Below are 24,306 nucleotides of genomic sequence, written 5' to 3' on the forward strand. Positions count from 1 at the left end.
AAAAATAAAACAATTATTTCTTTTCTTTTATCTCTTGTTTTTTTTTTAAAAAAATCTCACAAGTTAAAAGGATAACATATTTCAGTAAGTTTTTTTTGAAGAAAATATTAATATCTTTACTTATATTTAATTCGTAATTTGTTATTATTTATTTACTTAAAGAGTGTTTGGAAGGGGAATTTTTTTTCAAGTTTTAGAATCATTATTTCATAAAACGAATAAAATTTATTTAGTTATCATAAAAATATTTAAATAATTTTTCTAAGAATAAAAAGTTACGTGATATTTTTTCGTGAGAAAATTGTTAAAAAAAACATTTGCATATGTAAACTCAAGAGTATAAAATTTTAAGAAGTTTGATAAAGATAAAAATATGATTAAAAAGATCATAATTAAAATTATTTTGAATCATTCAATGAATAGATAAGTAAAAATAAAATAAAAATAACTTTTCAAAAGTAAATAAATAAGTATAAATACGAAGAGTACTATACTAATAACTTTTGTTACTTAAGCATGAAAAAGTAAGAAGTACAAAAGATTTTTTTATATTAAAAACACAAAGTTACTAATTACTAGATGTTTTTTAAAATATTTTATACTTTTAGCGTATATATTTATAAATATAAAATAGATAAGTCTTTATTTTATTTTTGTCATCAAATTAAATAACATGATAAATAAAATAGAAGAATGAAAATATTTTATACTTTAATGCCTCCTGCATGATGTTCCAAGCGTGACCATCTTCAGATCAACAAAAGGAACATAACAATTAATTAAGGATTAGAAAATTGTTATTAGCATTCCTCACTGGAACTAGATTTTGCACGTGTGAACTAGAAAATTGTTATTAGAAAATGGAAGTAGTGACTTATTGTGCTTAGTTCCTTAAAGATCTAAGCACAGATAAGTCTTATAATATTATATTTATCTTTGATTTTGTAATTGAACAAAACACTGGAAGTGACTAACAACAAATACAAGTTTTTTATCCTCTACCATAACAAAGATAAATTAAAGTTGCGTAGAATGACATAGTATTTTAAGTTGATACTATTTTTCATGTTGCATGCATGAATGGTGGATTAAAATAATAATGTCATATTATACTATTCCCCTTATTATGTTGAGAGGATATAGGAATCTTTGATATGTATCAAAGAGTTTTGTATCCTTATGTTGAGTTCTATATTTTATGCAATTATGGACGAAATTTTAGTCTCTTTATTGACATAAATTATGTTATTCACCAATTTTATTAAAGGAACCTATTATCGTTACAACTTTATCCTTATTCATTAATTCTCCATATATATATATATATATATATATATATATATATATATATATTAATTACTCTTAAAATAACTTAATGAATTTTATATAGTTAAATTATTCTATTAATTTTTTTAGCTAAAATAATAATAATATTTTTCAATAACAACAAAATAAAAGACATTAGCAGTAGTAAACATGATGAAAAATTTTATTTTTACAAGAAAGTTTAAAATAATTTAAATTTTAACAAGAAATATATTAAAATAATTATTTATAAACATACAAAAATTAAGTACACATTAACATAATATCAACAATAACAAAAACTAACACTCAAATTTGGATAATTACATACTATTCATTCCTATTTATTATATTTATATTTTAAAAATATATATTTCATGTAGGTATTGTATTACTAATATTATTTGGGAAAAAATCATAATAAATTTTAATAGCCTTGAATTTTTTAGCTATGGTTTATTTAAATAAAATATAATTAATCATCTTCCCCAATTTTAATGCAATTATAGTTTAAATTTATTAAATATTTTAAAAATTAATAATTTTATTTATATGTATATACATATGTTTTAAAAAATATTAAAAAATTATATATTTTAAAATCTAGTGTATATAATAATATATTATATGTTTGTATAAATGAGCTAAGCGATCGAACTTAATAGGATTTTTTAAAGGCCTAAGCTTTGACTTTTTAACACAAATTTTATAAAAGTTTAAATTTGACATTTTTCAATAAATGAGTCATTAGGTCATACCTTATATAGATTAGGCCCTTGATAGATTGTTTGACGTATTTTGTAGGATTCAAAATGAGAAATACAAGATTCAAATGTCTCAATTATGATACAACCATTACTAAAAACTAGACTTTTAATATCGATTATTAAAGACTTTCAACATCGGTTATTAACCTATATTGAAACTACCAACGTTAAAAGTATCAACGTTAACATTAGTTATGAAAATCAATGTTAAACTAAATTGTACAACATCGATTTTTTTTAAAAAAACTGATATTGCATCATAAAAAATAAAATAAAAATATAAAATATATATAAATCAACATCGATTTTTAGAAAAATCGATGTTGTGGTTCACATCAATTTTTAGAAAAATCAATGTTGTTTTTTGGTGGACAACATCGGTTCTTTTAAAAACTGATGTTGTTTTTGAAAAATTAAATTGTATATTAGTAGATTGAAAAAAAGTAGATTATGCACAAATCTAAAAATCCCAATACAAGATCTTCTTATTTATTTATTTAGTATAAATTAACATAATAAAAGTAATATGGACTCAAGAATTTGTCCATTAGCAACCCATCATACCAACATTGTTACATCTAGAAATACGAAGTCATAGACATTGAAATAAGATATTTAAGATATGACCCTCAGTAAGTCAAAATGAAATAAATCTTATTTAGAAAGAATAAATTATACAAAGTTGGCTCAAAGGAGGAAATGCATATATTTGCTTTCTTGTTGTATTGGATTTTATATAATGTTCAAAAGTACCAAAAACAACAAAATGTTGCAACATTATAATAAAAAATTTATATACAACATGACACATATACAAGGATGACATATAGGACACGAATCAACATTGGCAATAACATTTAGGTGGTGTAAGCAATATAAACCAATTTCATATCACTCTTTTTACTTTAAACAACATGATTCAAAAACCATATACCATGTTACCTTCTACCTCCCAAAATATGTTACAAAATCGAGTGAAAAAAATGATTATAAATTCTAGTTTAGGTGTTCGCAACAATGTGAAAACTATAATGAGATTTTAAAGTGCAAATTGATTTGAAAAAGATTGAATATACTATTATCCAATTCGATTAAAAGCAAATTGGACTAGATTGAATGATTCAGTTTCTTGACTAACGCTATTTAAAATATTTCTTTAAGACATCGACATTTTTCAAATAGCACAATTTAACTAGTATATTTTTCCCCTTCAATCAAATGGTTTGCATATTTGATAATTGATATATATAAGTATATTTTGGGATTAAATCATATAGAAATTATTAATTTTCCTCTCTTATTTCTTCCTTTTTATGTGAATAATTGAAATTTTAATATCATTTAAGTTTTTGTGCAAGAAGTATTCGAGTTTGTGAATTTATAGTGCTTGGTGAATAATTGTCACATAAAAACAAAGTAAAGCCCAATAAAACAAATTAAAGATCTGAAGATGCTCGCTCGATGCGTCTTAGGCGCTCAGCACGACAATCGCGCTTAGTGTGAAAGTTGCGTAAAATCCAAGTTGAACTGCACCTATAACAAGTGGAAGAGGAGAAGGAGAAAATACACAAAATATTTAAGAGAATACAATTCCTTACCAAAGGCAAAGGCTAAAAGTAGGAAAATCAACCACTAGGAGTCATTTCTTCACTTCATTCCCTTTCTTATCTACTATCGTCATTAGTTATTACCCTCTTACAATTGTAAAGTCTCTTATGGCAATAAGAGGCTAAAAACTCTCTTGTTGGGAGCTTAACAACCAACTACTTTTGATGTAACTATTCTTCTTATCTATTTAATTTTATTTCAATTTCATTGTCTTTTTTTTGTGCTTAATTTTATTGATTGTAGTTTGATCACTCATATTCATGGTAAGTTTTATGAGTAGTGTTGAGAAATGTTTATCTTTAAAAGAACTGGAAAATGACATCTAACTAATTCAAATCTAGGGATATAATGATTTTAGTTAGCCTGTTATACATCTCTATTATTAATTCAATTTAACTATTTTACCTCTTAAAGAGATTTGAGAGAGAAAATAGATAAGTTAGGCTCTTTCACATGAGGGATCATGGTTAGAGTATATGATTAGATGCAAGTGATAATTGAAATAATATTAAATAGAAAAAAATCCTTAACACTACATCAAAAGTAGTTCTGGTAGGCTAGACCTCCAATATCTTCATATTCTGAACAGACTTCCACTTCACCACTCCTAGTATTGTTTTTCTTCTCTTGTTTGTTTTAATTCATTAATTTAATTTAATGTCAATTTACTTTTAATTTAATGTCTTAATTCTAAGACGGTTATTAAAAACCGTCTTAGAATGTGGATTGTTTATAAAAGTTACGACGGGTTTTATTAAAACATCGTCGTTATTTCAGTGGCTCTAGGTCTTCAACATTTTAATTTAAACCCTTCACTCACTCTCTCTTCACACCGCCGAGTCTTGCCTCCTCTGTTCTCCATCACCAAAACAAAACCCCTCTCTCTTTACACCCCCTCTAAGCTCGACCCCTCCGCCGTCCACGGCGTCACCAAATTATCCGATCTCACTCCGGCTGAGTTCCGCTCGCACGTGTACATCTTTGGGCAGTGGTTTCGCTTGAAGTGGTTCTTCACGCAAATCACCAATTTCAGTGGCCGAAACCGCCGGTGGAGCTTGTTCCGTTTGCAGCCTACAAACGGACAGAGAACCACGTCGCGTGCCGCTGCATAGTGGTCTCCGAAGGCTTTTCCGCCGTCTCCGTCGCCGCACCTCTCTGGTCTTTGCTCCACTCCCCTTTCCAACCCAGACAAGTATATCTACATCTATCTCTCTCTCTCTCTCTCTCTCTCTCTATATATATATATATATATATATATATATATATATATATATATGTTGGATCTTCACTTTAGTTGTTACTTATTGTGTTATATTTCTCGAATTCTAGTTGAAAGATTCTTTGTTTTTGAACTTGCTTTGATTGATCCTTTTTTGTGGATTCTGTTGTTGTTTGTCTACTGATTCACTGCTTTGGACTTGAAATGAGTTTTTGTTTTTTTTTTAGGTGGGAAGGGGGATAGGGTATTTGGGTTTGTTTTGGAATAGTCAAAGGGGTTCTCATAGTGTTCTCACTTCAATGATTGATTTTTGTTGTATGGTTGGATTTCTTGCTTGATTGTTTGGATAGTTGGTTTTTGTGGCTGATATGCTGCTTCACTTGACTTGATCGAAGAATGGATCTTTTGATGGTACTGGGTTTGATGTAAATAGGAGATGTAGTGGAGGGGTTTTGGTGGATGATGGGCTTGATTGATGTCATGCTTCTGAATTGAATCTAAGGATGGATGGATGGATTGAGTTTTGTTTGATTTGTGTAGATTGTTGTTTTGTTTGGGTTCATTTGGTTGTTGATTGTTTTTTATGCAGCGTGATCTCTGCCGCAAATAAGTCGATCTTGTTGTTATATGGTTTGTTATGTGGTTTTGAAAGTCATGGTCAAGTACTAATTTGATTTTAATTGGCTCATGTTTCTTTTGTATTTTCTCATTAAGTTTAGTTTGTATTTTCTCATTAACTTGCTTCTTCTATATGCTTAACTGCATATCTGCAAAACCTTGGTAATTTTATGTTATTTTACCTTTATTTTATTATTTTATCTTTATGTTATTTTACCTTTATAATTAGCATTTTATGTTATTTTACCTGTATGTTATTTTACCTTCATAATTACTACACCAGCATCATTTTGAATTTAATCCGTGAGGTGGTTTCTTTGGAAATAATAAGAGTTAATGCATTTAGTGTTCATGGGAATTAGTAGTTAGCTAGGAAGTTGGGCCAAATTAATATTAACCTAGGAAATAGTTTTATGGATGGCTTGGAGGCTAAGCACATGAAAAACAATAATGGGTCTCGGTTTCTTGAATGTAGTGCACTTTCTTGGACAAGTCACAATGTAATGCACTTTCTTGGATTACACAATACAGATGCCCACCTACCCTCCCCACCCAATATATCATTAAATTTGTTTGTTGATTATGAGTTTAATAATAACTATTTACAAATAATTAATTCAATGGGTTTTTAATTTTTTTTAATATATTGAGGATTCTAAGACAGTTCTATCAAAGAGATCATTCTAAGTCGATTCTTCGCTAAGGACCGTCTTAGAATGATCCCTTTCTAAGACGGTTCTTTAGAAAACCGTCTTAAAAAGGGATGCACATTCTAAGACGGTTGTTTTTGGGACCGCCATAAAAAATCTTAATTTTCTACGACACTGGCAACAAAGACGGTTGAAAATCGTCTTTGAATGTGCTCTAGAATCGATGTAAAAACATGCTTTGTAGTAGTGATACATCAATCTAAGTACAAACAAAGTTCATGTGGACTCGACACTCAGACTTCCGTTTTACTTTATTACTTGAGACAATTTGGTGCACTTATTAATGAGTTAATAATAATTTCTTTAAAGAACTAGCTACTTTAGTAACTAGTTTGATTTCCAAGTCACTAAAATCTACAACAACAATTGATTGTAATAACATGAGTTTGCTTATCTCAAGTAATGGTGTGATTTAATATTTTAGTACCTAAAAGACAAAAAAGCTTCAAGCATATTAAGCAGCGATACAATGACATTGATTTTTATGGTCTTTTCCATTAACTATAAGAGATTGTCACTTGATTTAGTTTGTGGTGAAACAATAAAAATATGATAACAATCACAATAATACATTGGGTATGGTTGGGTTCAATTCAAAAAATGGAATATGAAAACATATTCAAACTATAGGGTTTAGGGGGTTTTGTTATTGATGATTTTATTGATTTTCAATTTTTTCTTTCGAACTTAAAGGCTTGGATTAGATTTTAAAACCTCACGTGCCTTATCAAAACTTAAAAACCACTACACTATTAACAAAATGTAATAGTTGATATGGAATTTACCTTATTAAAATCTCTTCCAAATTTACAATAAACTGTCCCTCATTGTACTCTTCAATGTTGGCTAGCTAGAGAGTTATTCACAAATATTAAAAACATAAGCCCATGGCCCCAAGTCAATGATCATTATATATGAAACAAACATCTAAAAATTAATTTAGATATATAACTTGCAAGTTCATGAAGGAATCAATGGAAACAGGATAACCTGAAAAATAAAATAACATAATGAATACATGAAAATCATGGATGAGCTAACAATCAAACACTAAAATGAAAGTGTAATAGGAAAATAATAGTAGAACAATTGACTCATAACCATACCCTTATACTCCATTCCCCACTTGAGTTTCACAATTACGGGCTTCCCAATCAAATTGATACAAGAACTCACCATAATGCAAAAGAGAAATGGTAAACATGCTCTAAGGAAATGGTAAACACGCACTAAGGAAATGAGAAGCTAGGGAACTTGAAATTGGCAGCGGTGATGAGGAAAGTTCTAGACCGACACCAGCAATGAGAAGCTAGGGCTCTAGACGTAGTCCCGACCAACGACGACAACGAAGTTACAACGATGGCAATAACTATGATAAGCACGATGGCGGTGACGACGACAACTAAAACAACAATGATGAGAGACCTTTCGACAGGAAGCAATGCTTTGGACACGAGGAGGTTTGGGCACAAGACAAAATGAATCGAATGAGAATAATAACGTTTGGATTTTATTTATAATTAGGGTCAACATTAGTTTTTCAAAAAAATGATGTTAACATGTTTTCATTAACATCGATTTTTTTTAACAAAGTTATGTTATTTATGAATATGTTACCACGTTTTTGTTAACATTGATTTTATCAAAAACTAATATTAACATTGCGATGTTAAAACCATTTTTTGTAGCAAAGAACAAAAATAACCCATGCAAAATAGTTTTTCTCATTCATTGCACCATTGAATATAAGAACATCATAAATTCATATTCATATGATTTTATGCTGAATCATACATTATAATTTACACTAGATATAATCGTTAAAATTGAAAGTTTTTTTTTTTTTTGCCAAACCACAAGTATCTTTCACTTGAGGTAATCTTATATTCTTGTTTGAGTCGATTTGATCATTATAGATGGTAGATCTTTTCCTCCAAATATTTAACATATCTAAACTAGAATCCAGACATTTAATTAAGTTGGAATAACATGACACCAATTGATTCATGTGTTTGGTGGTAATTGAAAGAGAAAAAAAATAATATATACATTAAAAGTGAAAAGAAATGTTATATTTTTATCCAATACAAATAATATGTTGATAATAAATTTGTTAATTTTTAATATAATAATCTAAAAAATCATACTAATCATAGTTTTTTTTATTAATTGATAGATAGTGTAAAACTTACACATAATACATGTGCATAAAGAGGATTTTGGTGCTGAGGGCGGCGGTGCCGAGGTCGTCGACGCAACAAGCACCGTAGGTGACGTTAGCGAGAACGTTTTCTTCTTCTGGTTCTGACTTCTCCATCTCGAGCGTCTTCAAAGAATGTCGGTGCTGATTGTGACGAGCTTAGGGGACCTTGTCGTCGATTTGCACACCAACAAATGCCCCTTGACCTGCAAAAATTTCTTGAAGCTTTGCAAGTCAGTCCTCCAAACCCTAACCTCTCTTATTTTACAATTTCCTGAAACGAAAACCCTTTTGCGTCTTTTCTATTCAGACGAAACACCCCGCTTGGTTTTCTTTTCTTCTTTATATTCATTTTTTAATGCTTATGGAATCACACCATGCTTTCTGTTGCTATGAATTCGTTATGTACTCTGTGGTTCGTGTGTTTATAATTTTTTCAGGGTTATAAATTGCTCTGTTGAGGATGAGATGGAGTGATAGACTTAAGGTCCATTAGGAAGAGTTTGTTTATAACTTTTTTGAAATTATCTTCTAGCAATAGAACTTCTAAGTGTCTGAGAGAGCCTATGAAAATAGCTTAATAAGCTTATGATGTTTCATAAGTTGTTAGCCGCTCATTTTAATTTTTTACAGGATAGCTTATGAAAACAACTTCCAGCTTATATGGAAACAACTTAACCTTATTTTCTATTTGATTTTGAAAAACAACATATGTAAAAAGTGCTTATATATTAAATACTTATTCAATAAGTCCTTAATTAAGTTTGGCCAAATGGGTCCTTATTGTTATTATTTTATTATTTTTAAAAATATGCACTGTTGTGATATTTGCATATATTGATGTGTGTTCAAATCATGACGTGCTCTTTGTTGGTCTGTAATTGTTGAGCCAGGATTAAGTACTATAATGGGTGTCTATTTCACACTGTTCAAAAGGATTTTACTGCCCAAACTGGTGATCCAACTGGCACGGGAACTGGTGGTGATTCTGTTTACAAGTACGGAACTGGAACTGCTTGTGCATTTAGTTACTGTCTAGCATTTACTGATCCTTTTTTTTAATGTGAACTGTGAAGTTTCTGACATTGAGTTCTCATTTGTGCAATGGCTTTCTCTTTTTCAGGTTTCTTTATGGTGATCAAGCTCGGTTTTTCAGTGATGAAATTCATATTGATTTGAAGCATTCCAAGACTGGAACAGTTGCCATGGCAAGTGCTGGAGAGAATCTGAATGCTTCACAGGTATGGCATGTTTTGTGGCAGGTTGAGGGTTCCTTTCCTGTTATTTTAGAATAGTTAATACGTAAAATAAATCTTCAGTTACTATTGTTTTGTTTGTTTCTGTTTTCAGTTCTATATCACTCTGCGTGATGACCTTGATTACCTTGACGGAAAACACACGGTATGTATTCTATGCATCCTTGCTTTACTTTTTCACGGTGTATGCGTGCATCCTTACGTTGAATAAGGACACTAAAATATTTACCTTTTTATGGATTTGGATATAATTGACCTTAGGTAATTTCAGTTCTCCTGCGCAAAATAGTTTTAATTTTTGTGTAGTCACTACAAAGGGATACATTAGGGAGGATTATATTTTAATATTAATATTTAATAATGATAATGTTCGATAAGTACTTTTAACTTCTAAGCAGTTTGTCTTGTGCAAAGTTAACATGCTTATCTTTTACTTATAGAAAAGAACAGTAAAAGTAAAATCTGGGCAAGGGTAAGTTCACTCAAAATATAACATCAGGCCCTTTTGCCTATAGCAGTTACGTTTGTGGAATCATGGATTATATCTTGTTTTGTAATATTTACATGTCATCTTTCTTGCACTAAATGGGGAATCTCTAGAAGGTTCTGAATTTTGGTATAATGAGTATAAGAGTAGTGATTAGTTTTAGTGCATTTTAAACCCAATTTTGAATTATTATAAATAATAGCAATAGATTATTTGGATTTCATCAATTGTATAAGCTGCTTTATGTTTTTTTTTTTGATCAGCTAAGCTGCTTTATATTAATTTCACAAAGCTGAAGTCAGTGCTTTCAGAACAAATTTATAATAGAATATTGAAGTCTTAGTTCCTCCTACTGTTGTTTCTACAAAGCAGATAAGCTTTTTATTAGTATCACCTTGTCTTTAATGGTATGGCTGTTGATTTTGAAATGTGTTTGTTTGCAAAACTTCAAGAGAAAAGAAAATGATAATATTGGCTGCTCATTCTAAAACATAAGCATATGAACTAACTTCATATCTTCCCTTCTGTTAATTGTTTCTCCTACCCTAGAAAGCATTAAACAAGTCAGTTGTGCAATGGTTTTTTGCCGGATGACACATAATTAAAATGGAAGTGGGTCCACATTAAAGTACACAATAGGGTCATTTGGTGGTGGAGCAACCTGTAGGTACCAAGGAAGCTCCGCTTTGGATCATTTTTATGTAACAGCAATCGTGGCCAAGATAGCATCATAGCAGCCACTAAAATTGAAGTTCTGTTTGGTTAATGATGGAGAAAATAGGATTCCACTGCATTTTATTCAGCTTGTATTCAGCTTTCTATTCTAAGGTGCTTTCCACCAATCCTACCTCAATTTTTGCCTCCCCTCTATCCCCCAAATTTCGGGCCATATCCAAGCAGTGTTCCCTGTCTCCAATTTGTTGTTCAGTCAGGTATCTGGTGAACAAGGTATTTCTTTCATCTTTTTTCCTTGTTGGCCAGAGTCCCCCCTGTTACTCACTCTGTTGTTGGTGCATAGCAAGGTGTTCTGAACCTGTTTCCTTTGTTGTGTTGCAAGTCCAGCACTGCATTGTCTGTTTGTATTTTATTAATTGATTAATTAATTAATGCAATTAGATTTTAGATGGCCTGGAATCTTGAAGTTCTCATAAAATATTTTAGGTGTGGCATCGGCATTGTAAGAACCAGCCCTGATTTTGGACCATCTAGAGGACCAGTCAATGGTTTTCAAGCTTGAGTGATTCATAGTTTTCCCTTACATCCTCTGGTTTTCCATTCTTTCTAACTGGTTATTCTTCACTTTTCATTCTTCATCCATTCAAACCAAACAGAGACATGTTTAAAACAAAATGCACCAATGAAATAGAACTGGTAGAGACCCATTCAGTCAGATACTCAGATACACAAAAGTGGAAAGAATAGAAACTAAAGCACCAAATGATTTTAAAACAAATTAGGGGTAGAAACTAGAAAGGAAGAAGTCCAAAAGTAAGAATAAGGTCAGTGCCACACAAAGCCCATTCAGTGTTGTTAAATGGCGACGCCATGGCCGCTATAGCGTAATGGCATGGTGGATTTTTCAATCGCCATAGTCAATTTGTGAAGGGAAGTCTGCTATGGCAGCGCCATAGGCTGCAATGGCATGTTTATATGGTGGAATTATGGCCTTCCGCCATATTCAGCCGTCCGCCACTGATAACATTGAGCCCATAGACTCCAAGAAGCCCTTGCTGAACAGGGCCATTCTAGCTATATACCATAATCATTGTTGGCACTGAATCAAAGAGGCAAGATGAAATTGGAGGGGACCAAGCTGGACCTAGTGTAGTGGTGCCACTTTTAAAACCTATGTTGACCACAGTTTCTCAGTGGCTTGCCTATTAAATCCTAATTGATGATTTTTACAGGCATTATTCAAACATCCAAAAACCAATCATGCTGGAAAGCAAAACACCTATCACCTGTTCCTTTTCTCAATGTTCTGTATCCAACCAGTGCAACGACCACTCATAAAAATTCCACCTGCTATGAATTTACTTTAGGGGAAAATGCAAATTAGCTCCTTGAAGTTTGGGTCAAATGCAGCTTAGTCCCTGACTTTTAAAAAGGTGTATTATACAGTCTATAACATTTTCTAAGTGTGCAAGATAACCCATTCAACAATTTTCCCATTAATGGTGCACATTACTAATTTTATTCCCATTGTTGGAAAGGCTATCTCTCACACCTTGAAAATGTTAAGGAGTGGAATACATGTTTTTGAAAGTCAAGAATTACGTTCCACATGACCCAAACTTCAGGGTGATTATTTGCATTTTCCCCTTTACTTAATTTGGATATGTACAAAGAGGTGATAATATTATTGACAGAAAATGGCTTCATTCCAAAGAAAGAAAAGCAGCCAAAATAAATGATAACAGGACAAAAGGGGATGGTACACTTAATCGTTACTATCTAAAGCCTGCATACTGTCTATTTCTTTTGTTATTCTTTTGGTGCTCAATTTTTTTCATCAGACTGGTTCACTGAAATCTGAGTGGGTCATACCAGGTTTGATTATTTATATTAAAAAAAAACAACATTAATCTCCTGACTGTACCAGCCAACGAGTTGGTTCACAGGTTATCTGTTGGAATCAGTTGAGTGGTCCAAGCTGTACAACTATGAGTATAGGACATAGGTGTTGTGACAACTATGAGTATAGGAGATAGGTTTTGTCCCGCAGCTAAGTTTAAGGTATGCCATCAACAACACAGTCATATATGCCTTAAAACATTGGGTATTTGAGCTATGAGCATTTATGTGAGTGCATTATATAAATTATTTGCATTCATCTATCTTTTGTATAGCAGGCACTCTGGTATTTGGTATACCATTATTACATTTTTGGTAGCAGTTGCCATGCACTACTATTCAGGATTGACTGCTATGATCCTTATTGTTTTTTGAATAAAAAGATCTGAGGCATTGTCAGTTTTTCTCTTTGTGGGTTGGAGGAGGGACTAATGCATGCAGTGATGATGGAAAGCATTTTAGTTTGTGCTTTTTCTAGCAAATGGCTATTTAAAAAGCATGGTGTGTTTTCTAGGCCAATAGAAAGCAAAATGAAAGAAAAGAAATTGTTAGAGTCTAAGGCAAGACTCTGAATGGTTAGGATTTTTCAAAAATTTGACCCATGCTTTGGTTAACTGAACCGTTTTTCTAAAGTGGATCGGTTCATTTTTTTACAAATGTTTTCTGTCCTGTCGATTCAATTTCTTTATCAATTTCCAGCATATATGGGTTTCACGAGTAAATATTTAAAGTGGTTTAGTTCATTTTTATAATTCAGTTCGACAGTTTTTGCGCACCCCTAGTTTGATGAGGTTATCAAGCATGAAGTATTACCTAATTCTATTAGACATAGACATTGATATGGAAATGCTACTTTAAATATTTACTCACATTTGACTTTTATACCATGGAAGTTACTTCGTTGTTTTATGAGATCTGTTCCTTGTTACAGGTTTTTGGCGAGGTAGCTGAAGGATTTGAGACTTTAACGAGAATAAATGAGGCTTATGTGGATGAGAAGGGAAGACCCTATAAAAATATAAGGTTTATACTAATTCTTCTCTACTACAAAATGTGGATTAAAAATGATGTTTTCGTATTTGTCTTTTTGAGATAAATAAAATGTATTCTTTCTGAATTACTTGAGTAGAATCAAGCACACATACATCCTGGAGGATCCTTATGAAGATCCTTCTCAACTATCTGTGTTCATTCCTGATGCTTCTCCAGAAGGAAAACCTAAAGATGAGGTAATGGTTTATTGCAACACTATATTTCATTACTTGAAACTTCAGAAAATTGTCATCAGTTATTTGTTGGCATTGCTATGGTCCTTTATCTTAAAACTATTTAATATAAAAATGAGTCCAATTGGCAAAAAAAAAAAAATGAAGCTATTTCAACTTGAGCATATTAGTGAGTCCATTTGGTACTTTAGACACTTAAAAGAAGTAAGTTTAGGTTTATAGAAATACAACAAGTCTGCTTTCAGAGGTATCTTTATTTTGAATTACTGGGCCTAACTCAATCTCAAAAGGTAATTCAAGGGAGGAAGGTTGCCTGAACCTTATAAGGAGTATTTTAGTCTTATCCCTAAATGATGTGACATCTAAACACTCACCCATCAGGCCTAGAACTGGACATCTGGAGGATGAAATGTACAAGATTTGACATTTGTAGGTTGCCCAACAACAAGACTGGATAATGCAATGGTTTGTCATGAACATCCCAAAAACTTAAGCTTTTTAGTGTAGATGTATGAATATTTTTATATCTGTAACATGCCCCCTCACATAAAATCCCTTTGGGCTTGAAGTGTGAGTAATTCATAGGCTTTCCTATTTCCTATGCTGAAATTTAATTTTTATTAAAAGAGTGAGGCAGCAAGGATCAAACTCTAGACCACTTGGTCACGTAGGCTCTGAAATCATATTAGAAATGGTCCAAGCCTAAATCCCAAAAGCTAACTTATGGCGGGAGTTTGCCCAAGCCTTAAGATGTATTTTGGCCATATTTCTAGCCAATATGGGACATGATAACATGAATCTTTGTCCCTTGAGATTCTTCATTGAAATACAACTTTATAAAAATTAAAATGCAGATTTTAGAGGGTATTTGATCAGTAAATTGCTTGGCATGACATTTGTCTTGCTGTGCTGTTTATGGTATCAATTATTTATTTCAAGCAAGGTTCATTGTCAATAGATATTTTATAGGATAAGCTTGTATTTTTTTTTGCGGGATTTGAGTTTCTTTTTCATGGTTCTCAATTCTCAGTGGGTTTTGTTTCCCCCAATTATTTGTGTGGATATATTTGTTTAATTTTATTGGGAAAAACCAAGATAGAGTATATAAGTCTGGTACAACTTTCACTTTACAAGCCAGTTTTGAAGGGTTGAGTTAAGGTCAAACCCAAATTCTAAGATAGCATCAAAGTTATCCTAGATCTATTAATGGACCACCTACCATATTATCCACACACCTTTCCCAAAAATGCTGGGCATGAGGGAGTGTATTAGGAAAAACTCAAGTCCCACGTTCATTATAGATAATACCAAGATAAAGTATAGAAGTGGGGGGACAACCCTCACCTTAATAGCCTATTTGTAGGGTTGAGTTAGGCTCAAACCCAAAAACTTCGTACCCCATTGCCCAGAGACTCTTCGCTATGCGAAGGTATGGAGGAGGGATGTTGTACGCAGCCTTACCCTTGCATATGCAAAGAGGCTGTTTCCGGATTCGAACCCATGACCAACAAGTCACCAAGGCACAACTTTACCGCTGCACCAGAGGCTCAAACCCAAATTCTAGGAAATTTTAGTGCTTTATTTTTTCTCTCTCTTAGTCCATTAGAATATCTCATCCGCTATTTTTTTTGTGGTTTTTCCTAAATAAATTTTATTTTTCTATAAAAGTGGGTGGGGTGAAGACCGAGATTTGCTTCCTACTTTTTGCAAATTATAACAATGAATCAAGAATTGATTACCTGATGATTTGATTCTTGTGATTTTACAAATTAATTTTATTTTCTGGCTGTGACTGTATGGCTTGAGATGGATGATTATATTGGATTTTACTTGTCATGCATTAGTATATTTGTTCAGCATTCTTGGTAAAAACTTTCTGGCTGTAACTGTATGGCTGTAGATGGATGACTAGATTCTTGTGATATTACAAATAAATTCAAGCATTATAATGAAAAATTAAATTTTACCGTCTTCAGTAAGCATGTTTGTTCAAACTTCCAAGTCATGATTTAATGCAATTTTACTAGGTTGATGATGAAGTGCGACTTGAAGATGATTGGGTTCCCATGGATGAACAATTAAATCCGGCAGAACTTGAGGAGGTTATTAGATCAAAGGAAGCACATTCTAGGGCAGTTGTACTTGAGAGTGTAAGTATGATACATAAAAATTTTAGTACTTCATTTATGAATGTGATCTCACGTGAACTCCTGTTTTAGATTGGGGACATTCCTGATGCTGAGATTAAGCCTCCAGACAATGTATTGTTTGTCTGTAAATTGAACCCAGTTACTGAGGTGAGTAATCCTTTTCTGTGTTTTATGGATCTGTAAGTATCATGTCCTCCCCCCCCCCCCGCGATTGTTACTTATGTAACTGTCAGGATGAGGACTTGCATACAATATTTTCACACTTTGGAACTGTTAGTAATTTTTTTCTTTAAATTTTAGGATGAGGATTTGCATACAATATTTTCACGCTTTGGAACTGTATCAATGTGAGTATTATTAAACAGTCAACTGTCCTGGACATTTACTAATAGTGATATCATTTTGTATATACTGTTCTCACCATAAATTTTTAATAATAGGGCTGAAATCATTCGTGATCACAAGACTGGTGACAGTTTATGCTATGCTTTCATAGGTCGGTATGCATATCCACTTTGTCATTTGTGTAAAAATTATGCATCTTTAATTGTTTTTAAGTGGTTCTTATTTTTATCTATGTATAATCTTCCTTTTATTCCCTTTTGTGTCATTACTGGTTGAAAATGCTATAATATAGACATCCTGAATATTTTTATTTTCCTATTTCTAAATTGTCGATATGCTTAACATGTGTTCTACAAATAAGACTTCCGTTTCTGAACCAAAGTTCCCTTGTGTTTGTAAATATTTCCTTGTTTCTTTTTCATTGTCCCTTTTTGTGTGTATGTATATATACACATGCAAGCACAAACATATTATATGAAATCTAATAGATTTGTGCAACACTTTGGTAGTATGGTGCTTTTGGTTGGAGTGTACCTCCCATTGCACAATACTTGGCTTTGGATAAGATTAGGTATTTGGCTTCTATTTGGTTATGTAAATAATAGTTTAGTTATTGACTGTTTATCTTTTCTAAGGCATCTTAGGATCAGTTCTAAAAATTATGTCAAGTTCTTCTGATCCGCTTAAATCCTATTTAATCAGTTTCTGTTGGTGTCTGGTTGATATTCAGTGTCAGAAGTTCAGACATTTATTGGTTAAATGCATGCATAACCCATGTAATTACATGCATATTTGGGAATAAATGGTGGTTTATTATTTTATTATTAACATGAATTATTTCATGATAACGAATTATTAGAAAAAAGACAAGAAACAAATCTCCTTCGACATTGTAACCAGGCGTAACAAATCTAGACTCTTTTACCTTGGAGTGCAACCTTGGATTTCTCTGGAGATAATTTCATTCATTGGTTCACTAACAACATCCAAAGCATGTAACATCCTTAATTTTCAACTTCTTGACGGCTCTTATACCACGACACTTCACGCGGTGACACTTCAACATCTTTGCATTTTCTGCTCTGCTATGCGTCACTTGTTCACTAGGGTAGGATAATCTCTAAGCTCCAAGATGCTGATAAAACTCTGTAACTCTGGTTTCAAGCCTCTTCAAACTTGATAGCCTTCCAATCATCTTGAGGATTATCCTTCAAATAATGAGTAAACCTCGCTAGGCTCTCAAACTTAGCCAAGTACTCGGCAACAGTCATCTCTCCTTGCCGAATTTGGAGGAACTTGATCTCCTTTTGGATATGAATACTATGAGGAAAGTAATTCTCTAGGAAAACTTCCTTGAACTCGTCCCTAGTGATAGGAGCTCCAAGAGTTGTCAAACTCCGTTGAGTGTTGTTCCACCAATGCTCTGCATCAAACTCCAGCATGTAGGTGGCAAAGTCCACCTTCTATGCATCATCATATCTGATGACTCTAAAAATTTTCTCTAACTTTTGGAGCCATTCTTCTACTTCCACAGGATTTGCACTGCCATGGAAAAATGGTAGATCGTTCCTTCGAAATTCAGATAACCCCACGTGTTGAGGGTTCGAAGGTGCAATTGAGTTGGTGACAACTTTGCTTCCATTCCCATTCATTTGACGGATAGCCTCTGTCTGCGCTTGCATAACTTTGGTCATCTGAGCCACGGTCGTTACAAGTGCATCATTTGCGTTTGCCCTTCACCTATTAGGTGCCATAAATCTTCATATCACCAATCAAACATTGGGTTGATCAGGTCCAATATCTAAAAGAATAGCATGCCATTTATAACTCTAATAAGCAGTCCTATGTGCCCATATTTGATCTTTTGAAAACAATCCACTACTGCAGTCTGATTTTAGGATCAAACTGCTTTGGTACCATTTGTAACATTCCTAATTTTTAACTTCTTTGTGGCTCTCACACTACGACACTTCACTCAACATCCTTGTCTCCATCGGTCAGAACCCTCCGTAGGTAGTCATTTCCGAAACCTTGAAAATCGGTTTGTCTGCTTCTAGGATCAATGATTAACCCCACAAACCAACACAAGACTTTTTAGCTTGTTTTGTCCTTATTCACATGTTTTTTGGGAAACTTCCCACAAGGTCACCTATCCCATAACTACTCTAAGTCAAACACGTTTAATTATGAAGTTCTTAAGTAATGAGCAGCTGAAAAGTAGACACATCTTTTTAGTATAGATAGTATCAATTAATTCCTTTAAGTCATTCTCTATTGTATAGTCTCATACCTGCATAGCCTTTGGATCCCTCATTCTGGTGGGATTTGATCGGGGTGTTATAGAACAGCGACGGTGTTCGATTTTCCATTGCTTGCTGGTTCATTTGGTGTGCGAGAAATGATGAAGTATTCAACAATAAATCTTGGATGACATGTTCTCTTTAAGTCAGTTCCATTCTGCGTATCACATGCTCCTTGATACATCTTCAGCTAAGAAGCATCAACAGCGTGAAATTCTAGTTCATTGGCTTCCTCCGAATTCAGACTTCTTGAAATTAAATACCGATGGCAATCCAGGCTTATCCGGTTTGGGAGGAGTTATGCATGACAGTTGTGGAGCTTGGATTACGGGTTACTATGGTTTTTGTGGCTACACTACGTCGCTACATGCGGAATTGTTTGGCATTTATAATGGTTTGCAAATTGCATGGCAGCAAGGCTTTAAAAAGATCATCTGCAAATCTGATTCACAGTTAGCTATTGATCTCATTCTTGGGGATGTAAATTCGTTTCATCTTTATCATCCCTTGATCTTGAAGATTCAGAATTTCATAAACTTGCAGTGGGATCTAAGTTTTAATCATCTTTATAGGGAAGGAAACCAGATTGCAGATTGGTTGGCTAAAGAGGGATCCTCCTCCCTGCAAGATTTGACTATCTTGCTTCAATGTCCAACTTCTCTTTTCTCTGATTATTTTGCTGATTTTATGGTACACTCTTATGTGAGGTCGTAGTCTTGGTTTTGTTGTCTCTCTTCTGTACTTCCCCACTCAAAAAAAAGAAAACAAGAAACAAGTAAAATGAAGGTTAAAAAATTCTGCTTGGGAATGAATAAGTAAAAAATAAATAAAAACAGATGATTTGGGTATCTCTACCCATTCTATTTGCACATTGACAATGGTGTTCCCTTAAGAAGCCATGGACAAAATTGCATTCCATCCAAATACACCAAGAGTGTGTTTGGATAGGGTAATTTAACTAGGTAATGTATTTTTTATAGGGAATTAAATTCTTTTTTATTAAAAGTAACTGTTTGGATATTTTAGTAAAAGAAATTCAAAATTTTAGAATTTTAAAAGGAATTTTAGGTAGTTGAAAGAATAGAATTTCAAATTCTATCTTTAAGAGAGTGAATTTTAAATTCTCACACTCCGACGGCGTTGTGGATTGCGTCTCCGTAGTCAAGAACCAACGCGGCAAGATCTGCGACCTCACGCATCAGGCAGCCAGCACTGCGAGTTGCCGCACCACGGCAGGCTTCGGCAGAGGGCCGATTCAGCGGTCGCAGATTCCGGCAAATTCGCTGATCTTAATCAACAGCACCGCCCAGTCCACCACAGACGGAGGACTAAAGTTAACAACAATAGCGTTTCTTCCACCGTTGGGCATGTATTCGACGACGAGTAATTTGTTGTCGTTTGGATCAGTGCTGAAGCCGATGAGGTTGACGAGGCGGGGGCTGGGGATTTGGGAGAGGATCTTGATCTCATTTTCGGTGGGGCTGGTGCAGTTGCCGCAGTCGGTGCATTTGGTGGCGTGGTTTTTAGAGGTGCTGGTGGCGACAAGTTTGGTCGTTTGGATGGCGGCGAGGAGCTTGACGGCGTCCAGGGTGGCTCTATAGACTCTGCCGTGGCTGCCTTGGCCCAGGAAGGTGTCGGAGGAGAAGCCATTGGCGGCGGCGATGATGTTGGAAATGGATAGCTTCGACTTTTAATAAAGGAATCCAAACACAGAATTTTAAAAATAAAGGAATTTAAATTGGAGGATTTGAAATTCTCAAAATTTGAAATTCAGAATTTTAAATTGCCTCATCCAAACATACTCTAAAGAACTGCTGAAACAGTAAACCATATATATCTTTTCTTTCTTATTCCTTCCTAAACCTGCAAAATTAATTATTAAGAACTCTTCCAGATTTTAAAATCATATCCAGAAATTCGATAAAAACTCCAATCAATTTATTCCTATCAAAAGTGGCAGCAGTATGATGCAAGTACAAGTAAGCAACTCTTTCTCAACCATAAAAGCACACGCTTAGGGAGCTTTTTTAGTGTGAATACTGAAGATTTAACCTGTTATTAGTTTCTATCATGTTATGTTCCATTGTCCGAGCAAAAAGTCTTGTACTTTGGAGGAGATTTTGACTTGTAGCTTCTAATGAATAAATAGAAACATCTTTTTGTACAATTAAAATTGTGCTTCTGACCATTTGAGAAACCATTATCAAGATTTCATATTGGTTTCCTTCAAATACATTATCAAATATATTTAGAAGTTGTAATTGCTAATATGTTAAGATTATATATTATTCTATTATTTATGATAAGATAGTAATAAGTGATTTAGTCATTATTACTTATTATTAGATTGATCCTATATAATCAATACTGATCTTATTTGCTCATTATAAATAAAGGCTTAGTTAGTGTGGTCATTCTTGACACACAACATTACACAATAAAACAGTTATAAATATTAAGGATAATTCGTTTTTAGTTTATATTGTTAAATTCCACATTGTAATTGGAAAATCAATGATCTCTTTTTGTGTTGATAAAATTAACAGTATCATATATTTACTCGTTTTGACAGAGTTTGAGGACAAACGGTCATGTGAGCAGGCATATTTTAAGGTATGCTGAAGGTTTTGAAGCATCTTTTGCTAATTAGTATTGTGATTCTTTTTCTGGGCAGTAAATGATTCTGTTTTACTTCATGAACATTAGATACTGTAGTAGGTTTATTTATTTATTCCTTCTATCCTTGGTTGGCTTAAATATAATATAGAGACACACTTGGTGCAGCTGCTGGAGGGTGTCTGTTATATTATGGAGTCTTGCATTTTATCTACAAAAAATATATTTATAATAATTTTATTATTGTTTCAAGTGCTTGCTTACCTGTTTTATTTGCTTATGTGTTATCCTCTGTTTCAATTTTCATTGGACTTTTTTATGTACTGGGTTGCCAAGTTGTTATTTTCTTTTGCAATTCTGAGTTTAAACAAGCATTTATAAGTCTATATAGGGGTGAGCAAAAAATTACCATCCAACCGAAACCCGAAGTGAAAAATTGCCTACACGTCGGATTGGATGGGATGGCGGGTAATAAGAGTTAAAAAATCAGTTTTATATGGGTATTAATGGTCGGATTTGGTTCACAATAATGAATTCCGTAGATACCCAAATCCGACCGTGGCATGCATTAGAAACTTAAAATTCAAAAAGTTACATTGCAAAAGCTTAAAACACTCAGTTCATAGGTGTCATTTCACGATCACTCATCCAGTCCAGCACTTTCTTCAATATGGTTTTGCATCTCTGGTATTCTAAAACAGCTTTCTTTTTGTACCCCTGGTTTTCCTGATTTCCTCTTTGTCTGGTTTTCCTCTTTTCCCATTTCTCATTTCTTGTTTTCGTTCTAGATTCTATGCCTCTTGTTTCCGTTCTAGACCCTCCATGGCCATCATCCCTTTCTTAGAGAGACAACAAAGGTGCATGTCCATGATTGCCCCCTTCAAGCAGCAAGATTTCCATGCATTTGCAGGAGAAAATGCATGATTCATTCTCCATTTCATCTTGAGTTTGTGTTGAAGATGATAAACCGCCCGATCCCACCCATAAAAAACCATGACCCGTTCAATGCTAAACCGTCCAACCCGATGAGATATACAGTCAAAGACGGATCAAAATAGGAAGGGTTCGGTTGTTGTGGATTGGACTTTTTGAGCCCAAATCCGACCGAACTCAACCCATGCTCAGCCCCAAGTCTATATTCATAAAAAAATTGCTTTGGTATGAAAAGAAAACTCATAGCTTTTTCTCTTTTATTGCCCCCCGAAATGCAGATGGATAATGCTTTGATTGATGATCGAAGGATACACGTGGATTTTAGTCAAAGTGTGTCAAAACTGTGGTCACAATACAGGCGGAAAGACCAAAAGGGTAAAGGTAAGGATAAAGATGTCTGTTAGGATTTAATAACTATGTATGACTTGAGTCTCACATTGGAAATATGAGATTCTATTGTGAGGTTTGTAAGACCTCGGGATGTCTAACTACAACTGCTAACTTTTGTGGTGTGGTTCTCCCCAGGTTCTTTTAATGTCACAACCTATAAGCAATTGTTTTATGCTTGTTTCATTTTTACAGCATTGTGCTGAATGCCAACGTTTGGTTGTAAACAGCTGCTACTTTCCCTCTGTAATTTAATACAATATTGCTGCAGGTGGTGGTTGTTTCAAATGTGGTTCTACAGATCATATTGCTAAGGATTGCACTGGAGATTCTACAATGAAACAACCACAAGCAAAATACATCTTAAAGGATGATAATGCCCAACGTGGTGGAGATAATGCGAGGTGTGTACTTCTGATTGCATGTGCCTGTCTTTTACTGTCTATCTGATTATGTCTAAGTGAGTGATGGAAATTTCATGGTGCAGATATGAAATGGTTTTTGATGGAGATAACTCACAAAGTCCAAGGCGAGATATAAAACACCAATGGCATGATGGTGACCTGGTTGAAAGAAAAGATCATAGAAGTCGTAGAGAACAGGATATGGTAGACTCAAACAACAGAGATAGGTATGGTGATAGAAGCAGAGGACATGGGGGAAATGGAGACAACAAAGCACGGTCTGAAAGAGGTGCAAGAGATTTGGGTTCCCATGCTGACACGAAAGACAGAGATAGACACATGGGAAGACATGGAGATGATGATTACAAGCGGAAAGATGAGTGTGACTCCAGAAAAAGAGATGAAGACGATGGCTACAAGAGGAAAGATGAGCAAGACTCAAGAAAAAGAGATGAAGACGATGGCTATAGAGAAAGACGAACTAGTCGAGATGATAGGAGAAACATGGATTCTAGCCATTTGGAGAGAAGGAATGACAGAGATTATAGGAAGAGACCTGAAGACAGTGGAAAGCAAGAAATGAAGATGGATTCTGGACGAAGAAAAGGAAGTCCAGTTGATGAAGATTACAAGAATGGAAGGGATGATGAAGATTACAAACATAGAAGGGAAGAACGTGGGCATAAAAGACAAGATACTAAAGCTGATGATGATTACAAGCGTAGAAGGGAGGATGTGGATTACAAACGCAGAAGGGAGGACGGAGATTACAGACATAGAAGGCAAGAACGTGGACATAAAAGACAAGATATTGTATCTGATGATTATCCTCATAGGAGGCATCATGGTGATAGGAGATGATTATTGGTGTCACAATATCCAAATGCTAAGCACAGAACCTTTGAACGGCTATCTTGTATGCCCTTTTTGCTTCAATTTTTGTGGTGGAGCAAGACAATGATATACTTTAGAACAAGGTTTTTGAAATATTCTATAAGAACATATTTAAACAAGGTTTTTGTTTGCCACTTTGAACAAGGTTTACTTGGTTAGGCCGTCTCTAGAGTTATTACTAGCAAGCTTTGTAAAACCTTTTTTTTTATTATCGTCAGCAACCTCTAACTTGACAATGATAACTTGTTGCCATGGATTAGCAGTTGTTCTCTTCTCTGCCATAGTAGCTCTCTTTCTCTCACATCTT

General features: G+C 33.7%; 1 protein-coding gene across 1 annotated transcript; it reads left to right on the forward strand.

Annotated features, from left to right (window-relative positions):
• The first annotated feature begins 8,413 nt into the window (after nucleotides 1-8,413).
• LOC114399980 (peptidyl-prolyl cis-trans isomerase CYP59-like) lies at nucleotides 8,414-24,280 on the forward strand. Its single transcript, XM_028362211.1, has 14 exons — nucleotides 8,414-8,660; nucleotides 9,321-9,425; nucleotides 9,551-9,668; nucleotides 9,778-9,828; nucleotides 13,676-13,767; nucleotides 13,874-13,973; nucleotides 15,998-16,120; nucleotides 16,190-16,267; nucleotides 16,421-16,467; nucleotides 16,561-16,616; nucleotides 21,338-21,378; nucleotides 22,593-22,695; nucleotides 22,973-23,105; nucleotides 23,189-24,280. Exons 1-14 carry the CDS (start codon nucleotides 8,563-8,565, stop codon nucleotides 23,964-23,966), a joined length of 1,923 nt encoding a protein of 640 aa, XP_028218012.1. The 5' UTR covers nucleotides 8,414-8,562; the 3' UTR covers nucleotides 23,967-24,280.
• The last annotated feature ends 26 nt before the right edge of the window (nucleotides 24,281-24,306 follow it).

Source organism: Glycine soja, chromosome 19 (assembly GCF_004193775.1).
Source record: "Glycine soja cultivar W05 chromosome 19, ASM419377v2, whole genome shotgun sequence".
NCBI lineage: Eukaryota > Viridiplantae > Streptophyta > Magnoliopsida > Fabales > Fabaceae > Glycine > Glycine soja.